The sequence below is a fragment of the Dreissena polymorpha genome, chromosome 12 (genome assembly GCF_020536995.1).
Source record: "Dreissena polymorpha isolate Duluth1 chromosome 12, UMN_Dpol_1.0, whole genome shotgun sequence".
In the NCBI taxonomy this organism is placed as follows: Eukaryota; Metazoa; Mollusca; class Bivalvia; order Myida; family Dreissenidae; genus Dreissena; species Dreissena polymorpha.
Genome location: NC_068366.1, coordinates 48,480,968 through 48,500,049, shown reverse-complemented (window position 1 = coordinate 48,500,049; position 19,082 = coordinate 48,480,968). Strand labels below are relative to the sequence as shown.

The window sequence follows — 19,082 nt, the reverse complement described above, 5'->3', positions numbered from 1 at the left end:
TATGTAATGGTTGTATTACATGGGAATCAGGGTATAGCATGTGATAAATTGTAAATATTTGCTTTACTTGCCAATTAGTTCTTTAGAATGACAGCAAGTATGTTGTCTGTGTAGCTCTAAAGGATGACATTAAATATGTTGTGTGTTTGTGTAGCTCTAAAGACAAGGATCGTGAGAAGGAGAGGAGAGAAAAGGAAAGAGAACGCAAGAAAAGGGGCATTCCAGCAGTCAGGGCTAACTTTGTCACTAGTATGTATTATAAATATTTGTAAAGAAAAACTGCATGAACTTATTATTACAAGAATTTTAATGAGAGCTATAGAGTCTGTTAATGTTGCTTCACAATAATGTGAGTCTAATATAGACAGATGTTCAGTTCATTATTTATTTGTTTTCATACAATTAGCAACGAAGGTAAAAACTTCGAGGGTATAAACTCTAATGTATCTCTTGTATTCAAATTGTATTGAATGGTGAAGATAAAAACAGGACACAATATTGTTTCAGGTATAAAGTAGTTACAGAATGTTTGGTTGAGTTGATGCCTAAAGCTATGGTACAATGTACCAGAGGTGTAAAATTACGGTAGCCCGATCACATTGGCGACTAACTTTTAGCCTTAGGGGAATTCACTTCTGAAACACTCGCCCAATCGGGTGACCGCATTTTCATCAACATAAAATCCATTTCTATGAATAAATCCTGTTCAATCCTGTTTTTCACACCTCGGTGTCTTCGCTCATAAAGCAACAAGCATAATGCCCGAATGCTGAATACCCAGGAATTGTAACAGTCACACGTCATTAGCTTATAGCACGTGCTTCCCATGGAAACATCTTTTCACTGTGGCATTAGGAATCAAGTTATGTACTTTTTTCCTTACACACGAAATATATGCATTGTTTGAACTTTCACATCAGCTAATTTCACTTCATCATGTGTCTTGTGTGTAGAAAAAATTGGACACGCTTTTGGGACTTAACATTGATACCTGTTTGTATAACCCATAATTGCCATTCGAAATTTATTTAACTAAATTAGTTTGATAATTTAATGTAGGTGTTATTCATTTAAACGGGTAAGCGAATAGAGTTGTTTTAATAAATTATATTAAACAAATGATGTGCTATTCATGTACATCGCAAGCTATATCGGGATCATGATCCATGGATCTGCAGTGTAGTTAAGTAAACAACTGATTGCTTAAAACATAGAATCATTATCATTTTACTGTATAAAATGTGTGGCAACCACAAAATAAGTATGGACGACCTAATTTTGTACTCTGGTGGCCCTGCAGGGCGACTTGCTTTTAGCAAAATTTTACACCCCTGGTACATAGTTGTTAAGTTGGCAACTTAAGTGTTAGCAGCTGTTTTACTAAGCGTTAAAGTGCGTTGATAATGGCAGTATACCAAAAAATGTTATCGTTCTTAGAATCTTATATAAGAATGTAAATGGATTCTGTGCATCTCCAGTATGTACAAATACCATCTGGATTGGACATCTCAACAAGTTCACTGCTGAAGAGGAGCTGAAGGCAGAAGTGGAGCGTTATGGACCAGTCCTTAACATAAATGTAAGCTAATTTGTGTTCGAGGTATAATTAAAGGTGATACAAATGTCTCACTGCTAGTCAACAATTTGGAAACATGTCTAAAATTGGGTGTTATTGTCACTTCTGTGACTAACTATTTCCTTAAAGGCGTCGACATAACCTGATATAATTTATTTAAAAACAAATATGCTAATGCCAATACATCACCCAAACATACACATTTGATAGAGTGAACACTATTTATGAGTATAGATATCATTCACTTATACAGGGATGTGATCTCACCTTTCAGCTCGTATCTTTTGTTTTGAGTTTCAAGATTGATTATAAAACTTGTTAGATTTACCAGATCTGTCTAATAATCAACAAATCTAGTGAACCCAATTGAGTATTTTCTTTCCCCCAAAGTGTTTCCATAATCACGGCTCTGCATATATGTTCTTTGTTGTGACCATTGTTTCCAAGTTGCCCACTATTCACTGTACCTCTTAATCTGCCTGTGCTCTTACAGATGGTGCCACCAAGAGGCTGTGCTTACGTGGTAATGGAGAACAGAAAGGACGCTTTCAAGGCCATCGACAGGCTGCGCGGATACAAACTCAACAGCAGTGCACTCAAGGTATCCTTTTCAATTCCAATTATTCATCAAGGGTCATCAATTCTTCTCTTTTAAAATAGCATCATGAATTTCTTGTGCTTATGTCAGCATTCCAAAATCATTAAGCAATTTCTGTGTCCACAATTTCCACTGTCATTTCACTCAATTTAACATAATATTGATATCGCTATGTGAAACAATTTTATACCCCAATAAACTCAGTTCTGAAGGGGATATATTAAAGTTACTGTTAATCATTAAAAATGATACAAGTTAGCTGACCTAACTACTTCCAGATTTTCTAAAACTTTTATAATTAAACTTCAAATGTGAATTGTAGATGTGCACGATATTTTTTAAGCACCATGAATCAACAAATTCCAGAGTTATTTTCCCTTGAGCACAGCTGACAATGGGTTGTGGGGATAATTCAGTTTTGTGCTAAATAACAAGCTATTATTTGTTATAACTAATTTAAGAGTGAAATTCTGCACACAGTGCATACATTTTTAGTTGTTTGCTTGCGAAGAACTAAGGTTAGTGGTATGCGTTGCAAGTCAGTCTGCTCTTAACTACCCTAAGAACGATAACCACAGCACTTCACCACTGGTACACTGCAGACAGTGAGTGTGTGTATGTAATCAATAGTGTTCAACAGCTTGTGCGACCACATTAGCCAGTTTGTCATTGAAATCTGTACATATTGGCTGCTTTCAGGTAAAACAGGGCTTAATGCATGTCAAATAAGTGGTGTCCCAGTTTAGCCTGTGCACACTGTTTAGCCTGTGCACACTGTTTAGCCTGTGCACACTGTTTAGCCTGTGCAGTGGGCACAAGCTAATCAAAGACAGCACTTTCTGATTGTATGGGGTTTCTCGTTTAAAAAGAGTCTCTGGTACTGGGATGACAATTAATGCATATGCATCAAACCCTGTTTTCCCAAAATGAAGCTTAAATCATCTTTTCTATAAGTGATTTTAAAAAAAAGAATATAAAAGTGATAATAACTTAAAAATAACCTCCCTGACAAGGCAGATAAACAAAATCACTTTTATATCAAATATTTTTATGCCCCCGAAGGAGGGCATATAGTGATCGGACTGTCCATCCGTCTGTCTGTCCGTCACACTTTGCCTTTAGGTTTCGAAAATGCTCATAGCTTCTATGTCGCTTCAGATAGCAATTTCATATTTGGCATGCATGTGTATATGGACAAGGCCTTTCCATACACACAAAATTGTTTACCCCTGTGACCTTGATCTTGAACTTAGGGTTGCGTTTAGGTTTTGAAATCTGCGTTTAGGTTTCGAAAATTGCTCGTAACTTCTATGTCCCTTGAGATATAACCTTCATATTTGGTATGCATGTGTACAAAATTTTACCCCTGTGACCTTGAACTTAGGGTTGGCGTTAAGGTTTCAAAATCTGCTTTTAGGTTTCGAAAAATGCTCACAACTTCTATGTCCCTTGAGATATAACCTTCATATTTGGTATGCATGTGTATATGGAAAAGGCCTTTCCATACGCATACTTTTTTTTTACTCCTGTGACCTTCACCTTGCACCTAGGGTCCGCATTTAGGTTTCGAAATCTGCGTTAAGGTTTCGAAAAATGTTCATAACTTCTGTGTCCCTTGAGATATAACCTTCATATTTGGTATGCATGTGTATATGGACAAGGCCTTTCCATACGCACAAAAACTTTTACTCCTGTGACCTTCACCTTGCACCTTGGGTCCGCTTTTAGGTTTCGAAATCTGCGTTTAGGTTTCGAAAAATGCTCATTACTTCTATGTCCCTTGAGATATATTCTTCATATTTGGTATGCATGTGTATATGGACAAGGCCTTTCCATACGCACAAATTTTTTTAACCACAATGACCTTGACCTTGCACCTAGGGCCCGCGTTTAGGTTTCAAAATTTGCGTTTAGGTTTCGAAAAATGAACATAACTTCTATGTCCCTTGAGATATATCCTTCATATTTGGTATGCATGTGTATATGGACAAGACCTTTCCATACGCACACACATTTTAACCTCTGTGACCTTGACCTTGAACTTAGGGTCCGCGTTTAGGTTTCGAAAAATGCATATAACTTCTATATCCCTTTAGATATAACCTTCATATTTGGTATGCATATGTATATGGACAAGGCCTTTCCATATGCACACAAATTTTGACCCCTGTGACCTTGACCTTAAACTTGGGTCCGTGTTTAGGTTTCGAAAAATGCTCATAACTTCTATCAAAGCGTTTATAGGGGGCATATGTCATCCTATGGTGACAGCTCTTGTTCAAAGCTTGAAACAATCAATCCAATTAAACATAGAATACAAATTGGCGACTGTGGATCAATAAGGCGTAGAAAATGATTCAATTCCTGCTCACAACAAGATGTGATGCATTAAAAGTCTGTCATGTGGGCAAAATTGTTGCTAAATTATTTAAAGAAAATAAATAAATTATTACATACACATAACACAACATGTATATGATTCTTGGCTTGTTATTTTTTAGCAAGGCAACCAAAATTTTTGGTTGCAAGTGCAGCAACCAATTGCGGAAAAAAAGAGATATTAAGACATATTGTTGTTATTTTGTCTAAGTTATCTCTATAACATAAATATCAGGATAAATAGAGCACACACATCTCGACCCGTAATAAATTTGAATGGGTTGTGTTCATTTCAAACTTGCGATATAAAAAGCTATAACATAATTTTGAAAACTGAGTTGCGTCTAAGATTATGCAATAGCGAACAACTTCAGTGCCTTCAGCGCTTTGATTAACATCAACTTTTGCCTTGTTAACTCTCTAGACGCCACATTTATTGTCCAATCTTCATGATATTTGGTCAGAAGATTGGTCTCAATGATAACTTGGATGAGTTCGAAAATGGTTACGTTTGCTTGAAAAACATGGCTGCCAAGGGGCGTGGCATTTTTCCAAATATGGCTATATATGGCTATAGTAAAATCTTGTTAACACTCTAGAGGCCACATTTATCATCCGATCTTCATGAAACTTGGTCAGAACATTCATCCCAATGATATCTTAGACGAGTTCGAAAATGATGCCGGTTGGTTGAAAAACATAGCCGCCAGGGGGCGGGGCATTTTTCCTTATATGGCTCAGGGGTTTTTCAGCACCGTCTGCGCCTCCGGAAAACGGAGGCATTCCCAAAGCAAACGGACCCGATCCCAAACCGAAATTTAAAAAAAATTCCTAATTTCCAAAAAAAATGAAGTGTCTTATAACTTGTGTGACTAACCAGTGTTTGTTTTGGTCAAAAAATCTGCTGTAATGTTTTGACTGTTCAGTTCTTATCTCAGAGTGTAACTGTAACAGAAAAACAAAACTGCAGTACTTGAATAAACTTTGAACATGCCCAATATTGCATCTGTTTATAAAAGAAGACAAAATAACAAATAAAAACAAATTTATTTGTTAAACCGCTGAATTATTTAAGCTTGATAAATTCACAATTTTTTCCCATATGAGCCGTTTCATCGAAGCAAATATTCCCAAAATTACCAATTTTGTCGATAAAAAATTCCCAATTTGGTCAGACTCCTTTTCCCAAAATAGGCAGAAAAACCCCTTTGGCTATAGTAAAACCTTCTTTACACTCTAGAGGCCACATTTATTTTTTGATCTTCATGAAACTTTCACAGATGATTTGTCCCAATGATATCTTGGATGTGTTTGAACACTCTTGAGGCCACATTTATTGTCCGATCTGTATGAAACTTGGTCAGAACATTCATCCCAATGATAGCTTGGACTAGTTCGAAAATGATGCAGGTTGGTTGAAAAACATAGCCGCCAGGGGGCGGGGCATTTTTCCTTATATGGCTTTAGTAAAACCTTGTTTACACTCTAGAGGCCACATTTATTTTTTGATCTTCATGAAACTTGCTCAGATGATTTGTCCCAATGATATCTTGGATGTGTTTGAAAATCATAACCTTTGCTTGAAAAACATGGCTGCCAAGGGGCGGGTCATTTTTCCTTATATGGCTATATATGGCTATAGTAAAATCTTGTTATCACTCTAGAGGCCACATTTATTGTCTGATCTTCATGAAACTTGGTCAGAACATTCATCCCAATGATATCTTGGACGAATTCAAAAAATGATGCCGGTTGGTTGATAAACATAGCCGCCAAGGGGCGGGGCATTTTTCCTTATATGGCTATATATGGCGATAGTAAAATCTTGTTATCACTCTAGAGGCCACATTTATTGTTCAATCTTCATGAAAATTGGTCAGAAGATTCATCCAAATATTATCTTGGACGAGTTCAAAAATTATGCCCTTTGGTTGAAAAACATGGCCGCCAGGGGGCGGGGCATTTATTCCTTAAATGGCTATAGTAAAACCTTGTTAACACTCTATAGGCCACATTTATTTTCCAATCTTCATGAAACTTGGTCAGAAGATTTGTCCCAATGATATTTTGAATGAGTTCGAAAATGGTTTTGGTTTGTTTAAAAACATGCCCACCAGGGGGCGGGGCATTTTTCCTTATAAGGCTATATATGGCTTTGTAAAACCTTGTTAACACTAGAGGCCACATTTATTGTCCAATCTTCATGAAATATGGTCAGAAGATTTGTATTATTGATATCTTGGATGAGTTCGAAAATGGTTATGTTTGCTTGAAAAACATGGCTGCCAAGGGGTGGGGCATTTTTCCTTATATGGCTACAGTAATTTCTTGTTAACACTCTAGAGACCACATTTTTAGTCCGATCTTCATGAAACTCGGTTAGAAGATTCATCCCAATAATATCTTGGACGAGTTAAAAAAAGATGCCGGTTGGTTGAAAAACATGGCCACCACGGGGCGGGGCATTTTTCCTTATATGGCTATAGTAAAACCTTGTTAACACTCTAGAGGCCACATTTATTTTCAGATCATCATTAAAGTTGGTCAGAAGATTTGTCCCAATGATATCTTGGATGAGTTTGAAAATGGTTTTGGTTGCTTTAAAAAACATGGCCACCAGGGGTGGGGCATTTTTCCTTATATGGCTATAGTAAAACCTTGTTAACACTCTAGAGGCCACATTGAGGTCCAATCTTCATGAAACTTGGTCAGATGATTTGTCCCAATAATAACTTGTTATCTCAGGTAAGCGACTTTGGGCCTTTCAGGCCCTCTTGTTTAAACCAAGCCCATGTTTCTGTACCTCCCCATAGACTGCCTGGGCACAGAGTACGGGTATGCGGGCGTCGCCATTCAAGGACAGTTGGGATGTAGATGAGGGGGCCATCTACCTGCCCTGGGACAGTCTTCCAGCTGACCTCTCCAGCTACCTAGACGGCTCCATCATTGACGCAGAGTCCCTGCCTGAACATCTCAAAGGTACTTTCATGAGTAGTGCATTCTAAAGTTAACATTCTGAAAACTATTAATGTACAGTCAATCTCGTATTAAGAGACCACTTAAGGGTGTAATCAAAAGTGGTCTCTTAATAAAATGGTCTTTAAATAAAAAAGGCCATTCTGGAAGAATGCTTATCCTCAATTTTAATCTATATGAAGGATAATCTCTTTTGTCAACAATGATTTTAACTTTTATAATGATGAATATAAACACAATACATAAACAATATTTTACTTATAATGTGTTTTATTTTTTCACATATTATAAATTATCATTTATTATAAATGAATTGTGTGTACATATGTATTTGCAAAACAACATAGACAAGGAAATATTTTTCGCGTTTTTTTTTCACCTGACACATTATTTTCCACGTCTTCAAGCACCTCGGTTTTACGCATAAGAATGTTCTGAATTTGAGTTTTACCGACTCCTAACTCGTCTGCGATTTTACGTCCAAAACCCGAATTTTCTCGTTAAACGTTAACACTTTTCGTTTTGACATTTTAATTTCTGCATGTACGCTTAAGGAAATCTGACTCGATTATGATACATAATGAGCTAAAAATTAAACACGTCAATTGAAAACAAACAAACAGACCTGATTTGAAAATTTATTAAGTAAATAACAATGTGATTGGCTAACAAATATCTACTAATTAGCATAATTACAAATTGGTAATGTACGGATTTCGACAGATGTTGCCGATTAATAGTTTATTTTCCGTACTTCTCAGGAAATGTTTGTCGCGTACAGTGCGTTGTTTCTACACCTGTTATACGTTCCACATAGTAAACTATTAAAGCTGTAGACTGTGCATAATACGTTCCTCTATTATTCAACTCAATAAATTGATACGCAGTCTACAACAATACCGGTCAGAACCGGTCAACAAGACAAAGCATAATCATAATGGTTGATGTGAAAACAAAGGAGAGATGTAACAGTACATCTCAAAGGCTTAGATAAACAATTAACACGGATTTGTCCCTGAAAGATCAATAGATTAACCACTTTTACCTCCTAGTGCTCGCTTAATTTAAGATTCGGACATCAAAATACACAAAAATCAGCGGTCGTTGGTCGCGTAAGACAAAAGTCGCTTAATACAACAGCATTATATAGCAAAAAAGCTCAGTGGGCAGAACTAAGGGGTTAGGGGTATATTTGAATCACCAATTACGTCTGTCTGTTCATTGAAAGATACACATTTGTCAGGAGTTCTCTTACATGTTATAACGTACATTAAGATTCAAAATTGTAATAATTTGAAATAGTCCAGCATTCATTGCCTCATACAGTTGAATCAATGAGCCTTGCTCAGAGAAACAAAGTTAAATGCATGTGGGTAAAGACTCCTGCATGTGGGTAAAGACTCGTGCATGTGGTAAAGATTTGTCTCAGATTAGCCTGTGCGGTCCGCACAGGCTAATCAGTGATAATACTTTCGGCTTTATGAAATTTTTGGAAGTCTAATAAAAACATCCAGTCTAGGTGGAGTGTCCTCCCTGATAAGCCAGTGCAAACTGCACTGGCTAATATGGGATGGCATTTAACCCTCATGCATTTAGCCCTGTTTCCTGATGTGCATTCTGCAGATATCCAGTGCGAAGGTGTCAAGGAAGAGCCCGATGTCAGTATGCCACCCATGCCCAATATGGCCAGCATGGCCAACCAGATGATGCAGGGACAGCCACCGATGATGGGTAGGTGTACTTGCGGTAATAGTCATGTGTCACTTGCTCTGGAAAAACAGGGCTTAATCAGGGTTCCCAGCCAACCTGGAAATCAGGGAAAACCTGGAAAAAGGCTTTCACTTCATCCAGTCAGGGAAAAGTCAGGGAATTTGGGAAAAGTTCCTGAAATCAGGGAAAAATCATGGAATTTTGTTTGGTCAGACTTTCCCAACTTGTGTCAAAAAGTCTATACAATTAAAACTGTTTAAAAATGTTGAATTACTTAACAATATGTTCCAATTATTGTTGCAAAACAAACATTAAATGAAAATAAATGAAAAGGCAAGGAAAGTGATTGCTGTGAGGGGAGATGGGAGGCCATTGATTTAAAATTACATAAATATAATACATGTTATTGTCTGCAACTGCTATTTATTGAGGGTGTCTAAAACAAGAAATAGGTCAAAATTATGATCATGGAATTTTTATTTTCCATCAGGGAAACATCAGGGAATTTTGTTCATACAAAAAGCTGGGAACCCTGTTCATTCATGTGCCCAAAGTGTCGGCCAAGACTCGCCTGTGCTGTCCACACAGGCTTATCAGGGACGACTCTCTCTGTGTAGACTAGCCTGTGCTGTCCACACAGGCTTATCAGGGATGACTCTCTCTGTGTAGACTAGCCTGTGCTGTCCACACAGGCTTATCAGGGACGACTCTCTGTGTAGACTAGCCTGTGCTGTCCACACAGGCTTATCAGGGACGACTCTCTCTGTGTAGACAAAATTTTTGCTAAGTAGAGACTACCTTTTATATGACTGTGACAACACTTTACTCACATGCATCAATCAGAGTTTTCCCAGAACAAGACTCGAGTAATTTGTGTGAATTAGCGGAATGTTGTTTTAGGTCAATATACGCATATGTTTAATTTATTCGAAATTACAAATGGCAGAAACTGGTAGAACTTTGGCATAAAATAGATATATGTTACTTATTGTTTGCAAATAGTTTTTGTCTTGTTGCAGAAAATTGTTTTGTTTCCTTTTTAGGTATTCACATGAAAGTCCTTTACTAGCAGAAATGAGGATGATCATAACCAAAATAAACACTCAATTGAATCATGAACATAAAATTTCTGACATTTATAGCATGTTCTTAAATAATTTATCTAGATTGTACATTTGTATAAATCATCGTATAACAGCTAATGTTCAAGACTAAAGTATAGGCATCCATTTAACTTAGAAATGTCAGGTGTGCCATTTTATTTACATCCAATTCGCCATCCAATTAAACTCTTATCGCTGTATGTCACCAATGATCTGTTTTCAGGCATGATGGGTGGGCCCCCTCCTATGCCAGGTATGATGCCAGGGATGATGATGGGCCCCATGGTGGGAAATATTCCCCCACCCCAGGGCATGCCCCCCATGCCTCCAGGACCACCCCCGATGATGCCAGTCACTAGTCAGATCCCTGGCATGCCTGGCATGAGACCTGTAAGTACTGTGTTTAGACAGCACATTTTCCGGAGGTTTTTATGCTCCCCGAAATAAAATTTCGGCGGAGCATATAGTTGCCAGTTTGTCCTTCCTTACTTCTGTCACACTTTTGTTACAGTTTCTCATAGAACCTTCAATACTTAACCAATCTCTTTCATATTTGGCATGCAGGTACCTTGCATGGACCTCTACCTTTTGATGAGGTTTGAGGTCACTGGGGTCAAGGTCACTAAGGCTAATAATAGATTCTTCTGTCACACTTTTGTTACAGTTGTCATAGCACCTTCAATACTAATCCGATCTCTTTCATATTTGGCATGTAGGTACCTTGCATTGACCTCTACCTTTTGATGAGGTTTGAGGTCACTGGGGTCAAGGTCACTGAGGCTGATAATAGATTTTTCCGTCACTCTTTTGTTACAGTTTCTCATAGCACCTTCAATACTTAACCGATCTCTTTCATATTTAGCATGTAGGTACCTTGCATGGACCTCTACCTTTTGATGAGGTTTGAGGTCACACGAGTCAAGGTCATGGATGCTAATAATAGACACTCCGTCACACTTTTGCTACCATTTCTCATAGCGCCTTCAATACTTTACCAATCGCTTTCATACTTGGCATGTAGGTACCTTGCATTGACCTCTACCTTTTGATGAGGTTTGAGGTCACTGTGTTCAAGGTCACCAAGGCTAATAATAGACTTCCATCTGTCACACTTTTGCTACCGTTTCTCATAGCGCCTTCAATACTTTACCAATCGCTTTCATATTTGGCATGTAGGTACCTTGCATGGATCTCTACCTTTTGATGAGGTTTGAGGTCACTGGAGTCAAGGTCATTGATGCTAATAATGGACTTCCTTCCGACACACTTTTGCTACCATTTCTCATAGCGCCTTCAATACTTTGCCAATCGCTTTCATACTTGGCATGTAGGTACCTTGCATTGACCTCTACCTTTTGATGAGGTTTGAGGTCACTGTGTTCAAGGTCACCAAGGCTAATAATAGACTTCCATCTGTCACACTTTTGCTACCGTTTCTCATAGCGCCTTCAATACTTTACCAATCGCTTTCATATTTGGCATGTAGGTACCTTGCACGGATCTCTACCTTTTGATGAGGTTTGAGGTCACTGGAGTCAAGGTCATTGATGCTAATAATGGACTTCCTTCCGACACACTTTTGCTACCATTTCTCATAGCGCCTTCAATACTTTGCCAATCGCTTTCATACTTGGCATGTAGGTACCTTGCATTGACCTCTACCTTTTGATGAGGTTTGAGGTCACTGGGTTCAAGGTCACCGAGGCTAATTAGAGACTTCCATCCGTCACACTTTTGCTACCGTTTCTCATAGCGCCTTCAATACTTTACCAATCGCTTTCATATTTGGCATGTAGGTACCTTGCATGGATCTCTTCCTTTTGATAAGGTTTGAGGTCACTGGGGTCAAGGTCACCGATGCTAATAATAGACTTCCTTCCGTCACACATTTGCTACCGTTTCTCATAGCGCCTTCAATACTTTACCAATCGCTTTTATATTTGGCATGTAGGTACCTTGCATGGACCTCTACCTTTTGATGAGGTTTGAGGTCACTGGGTCATGGTCACCGAGGCTAATAATAGATTTTTTAGGTGTTTATTAACACATACATTGACAAAGCGCATCATCGGGGAGCATCCATCAGTTTCACTGATATTCTTGTTTATGCCTTACAGATATTGAGCTGATTTTTGTGGTATGTAAGTCAATTTACCTACAGATAAAGTGTGTAATTTGTTCTGGTGCATTAAACTTTGCCCAGATTAACAATGTTATTAAAAGTATAAATGATTGTGAAAGAAACTCATTTGGTCTGATATTCTAAAGCATTCACAGAAGCAGTTACAAACTAGCTTTCTAAAAGGATCTGTAAGGATAAATAAATTTGCTTCTTTATTGTATCTGTGATATTTAAGCAAATCTTTTTGGTAAACTTATTTAATCCTTTTCCACTTAGATATGTATTTTGTTGTGTTTGTAGTCGCTTAGAAAGTAAATTTAATTAAAGACCTTTCTTACTATATTCAAGTTTAAAAGGCTTCATTTCCAACCCTAAGATAGTGATTAGCAGCAAACAGCATAAAACCTGTACAGACTGTTCTGATTATATGCTGTTGTCCATTTCTAATTTGCCTCTGAGTGGCAAAGGGTAAAAGGCTGTTCATATTCACCATTGTCCCAAGATCTCCACCTTTTCAGCGTATATATATTTAATGTGTGTGCATTTGCAGCCCGCCCCCGGTATGAACATGGCCACATCGGCAGCCGCAAATTCCTTGGCACAGACCATCCAGAACATCATGTCCACAACTGCAGGTATGTTAATGGTGATGTCCAAGGGGCTGATTTCTTTTGTACTGTAAGTGTAGTGAGCTGATTTTCATGAATGTTTACACCAAGATTCTTGTAAAAAGTATTGTTGAAAAGATAACCAGACAATTGTATCTAAGGTAACCAAAAGTAATAGGAGTGCGATTTTGCTTTTTTTATGCCCCCCTTCGAAGAAGAGGGGGTATATTGCTTTGCTCATGTCGGTCTGTCTGTCGGTTGGTCGGTCTGTCTGTCGGTCGGTCCGTCCACCAGGTGGTTGTCAGACGATAACTCAAGAACGCTAAGCCTAGGATCATGAAACTTCATAGGTACATTGATCATGACTCACAGATGACCCCTATTGATTTTGAGGTCACTAGGTCAAAGGTCAAGGTCACTGTGACCCGAAATAGTAAAATGGTTTCCGGATGATAATTCAAGAACGCTTATGCCTAGGATCATGAAACTTCATAGGTAGATGGATCATGACTAGCAGATGACCCCTATTGATTTTCAGGTCACTAGGTCAAAGGTCAAGGTCACGGTGACCCGAAATAGTAAAATGGTTTCCGGATGATAATTCAAGAACCCTTATGCCTAGGATCATGAAACTTGATAGGTAGATTGATCATGACTAGCAGATGACCCCTATTGATTTTCAGGTCACTAGGTCAAAGGTCAAGGTCACGGTGACCCGAAATAGTAAAATTGTTTCCGGATGATAACTCAAGAACGCTTATGCCTAGGATCATGAAACTTGATAGGTACATTGATCATGACTGGCAGATGACCCCTATTGATTTTCAGGTCACTAGGTCAAAGGTTAAGGTCACAGTGACCCGAAATAGTAAAATGGTTTCCTGATGATAACTCAGGAAAGCTTATGGCTAGGATCATGAAACTTCATAGGTGCATTGATCATGACTCGCAGATGACCCCTATTGATTTTCAGGTCACTAGGTCAAAGGTCAAGGTCACAGTGACAAAAAACATATTTACAAAATGGCTGTCACTACAACTTAGAGCCCATATGGGGGGCATGCATGTTTTACAAACAGCCCTTGTTTCTGCCTTTATCTCTTTTCATTATTAATAAGATTTACAAATATATCTCTTCTTTTATAGATCTAAATAAAGTAAAATGTATGAAGAATGGGGTATTTTCTATCCCTAGGTATTGCTGAAGTCACACCCTTGATAAGGCAGTTTGTTTATTCGGCCTGTTCAATAGTCTATATTTATCCGTTTGTGATGTCAATGTTACAGGTGTGGTTCCCGGCAGTCCCTCTGTTCCTCCAAGACCAACGGGCTTCACAGGATTCGGGTTTAATCCAAACATGCCGCCCCCAGGCTTCAGATTACCTCCCCCTGGCTTCACAGGGGCTCCTGTTAATCCCCTAATAGGCAGCCCTGCGGGAATGAGGCCGCCACAACCAGGCGAGGCTCCCGGTCCCAGGCCACCTTTTGGCCTTAGTGGGGATCGACCACTGGTGCCCACAATTCCACCCGGTCAGGGCTCGAAACAACCGGAAATGATGTGGCCACCGGACAGCAATGAGATGGACGAAGACCTGGATGATGAAGATGAAGGTGACAACGGTCCACCCCCTGGTCAGTTCAACAGAGGCATGAATTTCATGGGCCGACCTCCCATTGGAGGAAGGGGTGGACCAGACGGTATGAGGGGCAGAGGTGGTCCACCAACCCCTGGGACTTTCAGTGGTGAACAGTGGGGGATGAACAGGATGGGGGGTGGGCCCATGGGACGTGGAATGTCACCGATGGGCCCTATGGGAAGAGGCGGCCCACCAAACAGGTTTGGAGGTCATGATATGCCAGGTGTACCACCAAGGGGAATGTCCCCATTAGGAGCTGGGGGTCGAGGTGGATTTGGGTCACGATTTGGTGGTGGACCTATGTCTCTACTAGATATGCCTGATATTCAGCCAAATCGTCCAATGGAGAGACCAAACTTTTTGGATGAGAATGATGATGAATATTATGAAGAAGAACAAGAAACTGGTAATGAGCAAATCTTGAGTGAGGAAACTGGAAATGATGAAAGTATTAATGAGCCGGTTGATGAAGTGGTTAATGACGAACAGGAAGGAAATGTACCAAACTGTTATCCGTTTAATTCTTGGCAAACTGTCAGAGTAATTAAAAAACCTGAAACAGATGAGGATATAGAAAGAAATGGAAACAAATGGGATAGGAAAGATGACAGGGATAGAAGAGATGGAGACAGGAAAGATGATCGAGATAGAAGAGACGGAGATAGGGACAAAAGAGATGGAGATAGGGAAAGAAGAGATGGAGATAGGAGAAATGACAGGGACAGAAGAGATGGAGACAGGAAAGATGAAAGGGATAGAAGAGATGGAGATAGGGACAGAAGAGACGGAGATAGGAGAAATGATAGATCTAGGGATAATACAAAAGATTCAAAAGATAATCGTGAAACCGGTAGAGACCGTGAGAAGTCAAGAAAGAGTCGCTGGGGCAATTGGGATGAGGAACAGGAAGCCGCAAAAATGTTAGAAAAGGAAGCAGCTGAAAATGCTGGTAATGAAGAACATTCAGAGGGTCAAGAAAATACTAACGTTGGTGAATCAGATGTTCATAATGAAAGTGCAAACATAGACTCGGAAAATTTGGATATTACAGGAGTAGGTAATAGTTCATTGACTGAAGCAGTTCCAGCTCAGGATTCTCTCCATCATCAGGAAAATGCTATCAAAGAAAGTCACGCTGATACGAATTATGTTCAGAATGTCAATCATGAACATCATGGGAATGGAATCGATGACAGTGTCTTATCAAATCAGTCTGAAGATATGAACATATCGGATGATGGGGAATGTGACGAAAGTAAAATAACAAATGTTAATGAGGAAACTGTTGTAACATATCAGTCAGAACATGCTGCCAAAACTGTGACTGATCATGCCAGTTCTGGAGATTCGAATAATTTAGAAAAATCAAATCCTGACCTGGAGGAAGGGGAATTATCTAGTTAATGAGCGTTAACAGTTATTATCACTAATCATGTTTCCATAATGATGTAAAGAAGTCATGAATTCTCTTTATATTGTATATGTTTAGCAAACAATTGTAATATATGGTTCAGATTATTTGGTATCATGGATATAGGTAAAGATTTTTCTATCTTATGAAAAATACCGATAAAATGATTTGTGTACTGTGTACATTTGGAAAGCAGAAAAAAAGCACATCTACATTATTATTAATTCATTGCTATGGAAATATTATATCGTAAAATGTGAGTGGTTTCCTTCAATGTTTTAGAAGTACTTTTGTAAGAGGTGAAATTGCCTATTGTATTAAAGTCTTACTCACGTTACAATCACTGTATAGTATTTTTGTTACATATATAAATGCACTATTTGAAACATGTCACAATAATTGTCTATGAGATAAGAAATGTTTTCAGTCGTCGCAGGGCTTTTAATCCTTCTGAAAAAGTGGCAGTTATGAGAAATGTACAACTAAAATTTTTACATTTATAAAACATTTGCGACACATTTTGAACAAATTGCAACTCTTTTTTTTAACAAAGTGTGTGGGGGGAGGGGAGGGTCAAGGCTGCTTCACAAAGAATGGAAACAAGCCCTGTGGCGTCCATTTTCTGGGTATCTTGTTAGGAAAAACTGGACATTGCATTTAAATGTCAATGCTTTTATATGCCTATTCTAATCTTAGACTGGATACAATGGAAAAACAGTGCCAAGTGACTCACACATTTATTAATCGTTCATACATCCATCATCGTCATTTGAAAATGTGTGCTTATATTTTCCTTGTTGAATTATTTAAAAAGCAATTGTGATCTCTCCCCCAAAAGGAGTTAAAATAAAAAATGGAAAACCTTCCTCTTGGCTTTTCTGTAATGCATGGTTTGAAAAAAATGCCTGTAGAGTTTAAGCCATTAATACATTTATATCATTGGCGTTGAACAGTGGAAAGACAAATCTGATGTTATTTCATCGTTCAGTAGGCGTCTGCAGTTTTTTAATTGACCAAAATGCTAAATAGCAGTCCATGAATCTTAGTTTAATTAATGGGGTACAATTATGTACAATTACATTTCAATAACTGGATTGATCTTGTTAAATGATGGATCTGGATATTTTAAATGAGAATATTATTATAAATGTTCAATAAGATGTATTATATCAATAAGCGCGAGCGTTTTTCTCTCAAAGTATTGTATATTATTTATTTTAATAGTAAGACGTTCGATTAAGAAGAACGTTATGAAATTTTGAAAATCGATCTCTGTAGAACCATGGAGTCCTAGAATAAAGGTCGATATATACTAGAGAGTCCATTGTCTTGGTATTATGTGTTGGTACAGTTTTTTGTTATATTGCTGATTCTATTGTGTATTGTATCTGCAAGGTAATCGATTCGTTTAAAAAAATCTGTCAAAGGTGTCGTATTTTATACGTTTATAGTTTCTATATTAACATGTATGAATATAAACAGTTGTTTAATTTTATTTTGATGGTTTATGTAAGGGCCGCTTAAAACTTAATGTTAACCCAGTAACATTTCAGAAATTACCACTTACGGTTATGTACTAAATTAAACGACTGTCTGGTTAATAGCGTAGTTCATTTCTAATTTCATTATGTATTAAGCTACTTCGAAGGTAGGTGATATTTGTATAGCACAGAAGAAGAACGGATTAACTCGGATTGGAGGGAAAATTTCGAGGATTATACTGGGATATCGGCGGAATTATCTGCTCTAGTGACTTTGTGCTTGAACGAGGTATGTGTGAAACTATATACTGACAAGACAGTACTATATGAATATGAATATTTTGTATAGTTGTGGTGTGTTCGACTTCGCTGGAATAAACGAGTGATTGTAGTCCTTTCTTATGATATAACTAGTTAAAATTTTCTCCTTTAGGAATATTCTTCACGGCTATTTATAGGAGAAACAATTGTGTTGTAGTTCATTGAAATTGTATAAAAGTAATGTAAATGTGACCGTTCTCCATTACATTTATTCAAAAGATTGACTGTTAACTATGTTTTATTGTCCTTTTAGACAAGGGTAACTGAATATCTGTATCCCAATGTGTCTTGCCATATTTTCAATTGTCGCAATATTGGCAACTTTAAATTGAATATATTGTACAAAGTTTAAACTAAAACGTGCAATTTAGTCGCACAAACGGGTCTTGTCCAGTTCGAGATTGACTCTGTTAAATTGTCCTTGTAGACATTAGTGAAGGGTAACTAAATATCTGTATCCCCCATTGTGTCTTACCATATTTATACCCACATTACCATTGGTAATAGAGGCTATATAGGAGTCACTTTGTTGTTCATTGTGAGATTTTAAAATCATTTAGCGTATTTGTTCACCATCATTGGACGGTGTGTCGCACGAAAGAATTACGTCGATATCTCAAAGGTCAATGTCATACTTTGAGTTCAAAGGTCAAAAATTGCCATAAATGAGCTTGACCAGGCCATAACTTTGTCATTTATTGTGAGATTTTAAAATCATTTGGCACATTTGTTCACCATAAGTGGACAGTGTGTCGCGCGAAAGAATTACGTCGATACAGAAGCTCCAAGGTCAAGGTCACACTTCGAGTTCAAAGGTCATAAATGAGCTTGTCTGGGCCATAACTATGTCGTTCATTGTGAGATTTTAAAATCATTTGGCACATTTGTTCACCATCATTGGACAGTGTGTCGCGCGAAAGAATTACGTTGATATCTCCAAGGGCAAGGTCACACTTTGAGTTCAAAGGTCAAAAAAGGCCATAAATTAGCTTGCCCGGGCCATAAGTATGTCGTTCATTGTGAGATTTTAAAATCATTTGGCACATTTGTTCACCATCACTGGACATTGTGTTGCGCGAAAGAATTACATCGATATCTCCAAGGTCAAGGTCACACTTTGAGTTCAAAGGCCACAAATGAGCTTGTCCGGGCCATAAATA

General features: G+C 38.1%; 1 protein-coding gene across 1 annotated transcript in view; it reads left to right on the top strand.

The window, feature by feature from the left end:
* LOC127853089 (SR-related and CTD-associated factor 4-like) overlaps window positions 1–17,992 on the top strand; it is a 40,277-nt gene extending 22,285 nt beyond the window's left edge. The window contains exons 11-18 of the mRNA XM_052387286.1: window positions 155–249; window positions 1,479–1,579; window positions 2,070–2,177; window positions 7,367–7,532; window positions 9,153–9,260; window positions 10,566–10,732; window positions 13,015–13,099; window positions 14,360–17,992. Coding sequence (XP_052243246.1) covers window positions 155–249; window positions 1,479–1,579; window positions 2,070–2,177; window positions 7,367–7,532; window positions 9,153–9,260; window positions 10,566–10,732; window positions 13,015–13,099; window positions 14,360–16,113 — 2,584 coding nt within the window. The 3' untranslated portion in view covers window positions 16,114–17,992. The remainder of the gene's footprint in view (window positions 1–154; window positions 250–1,478; window positions 1,580–2,069; window positions 2,178–7,366; window positions 7,533–9,152; window positions 9,261–10,565; window positions 10,733–13,014; window positions 13,100–14,359) is intronic.
* Window positions 17,993–19,082: the final 1,090 nt, after the last annotated feature.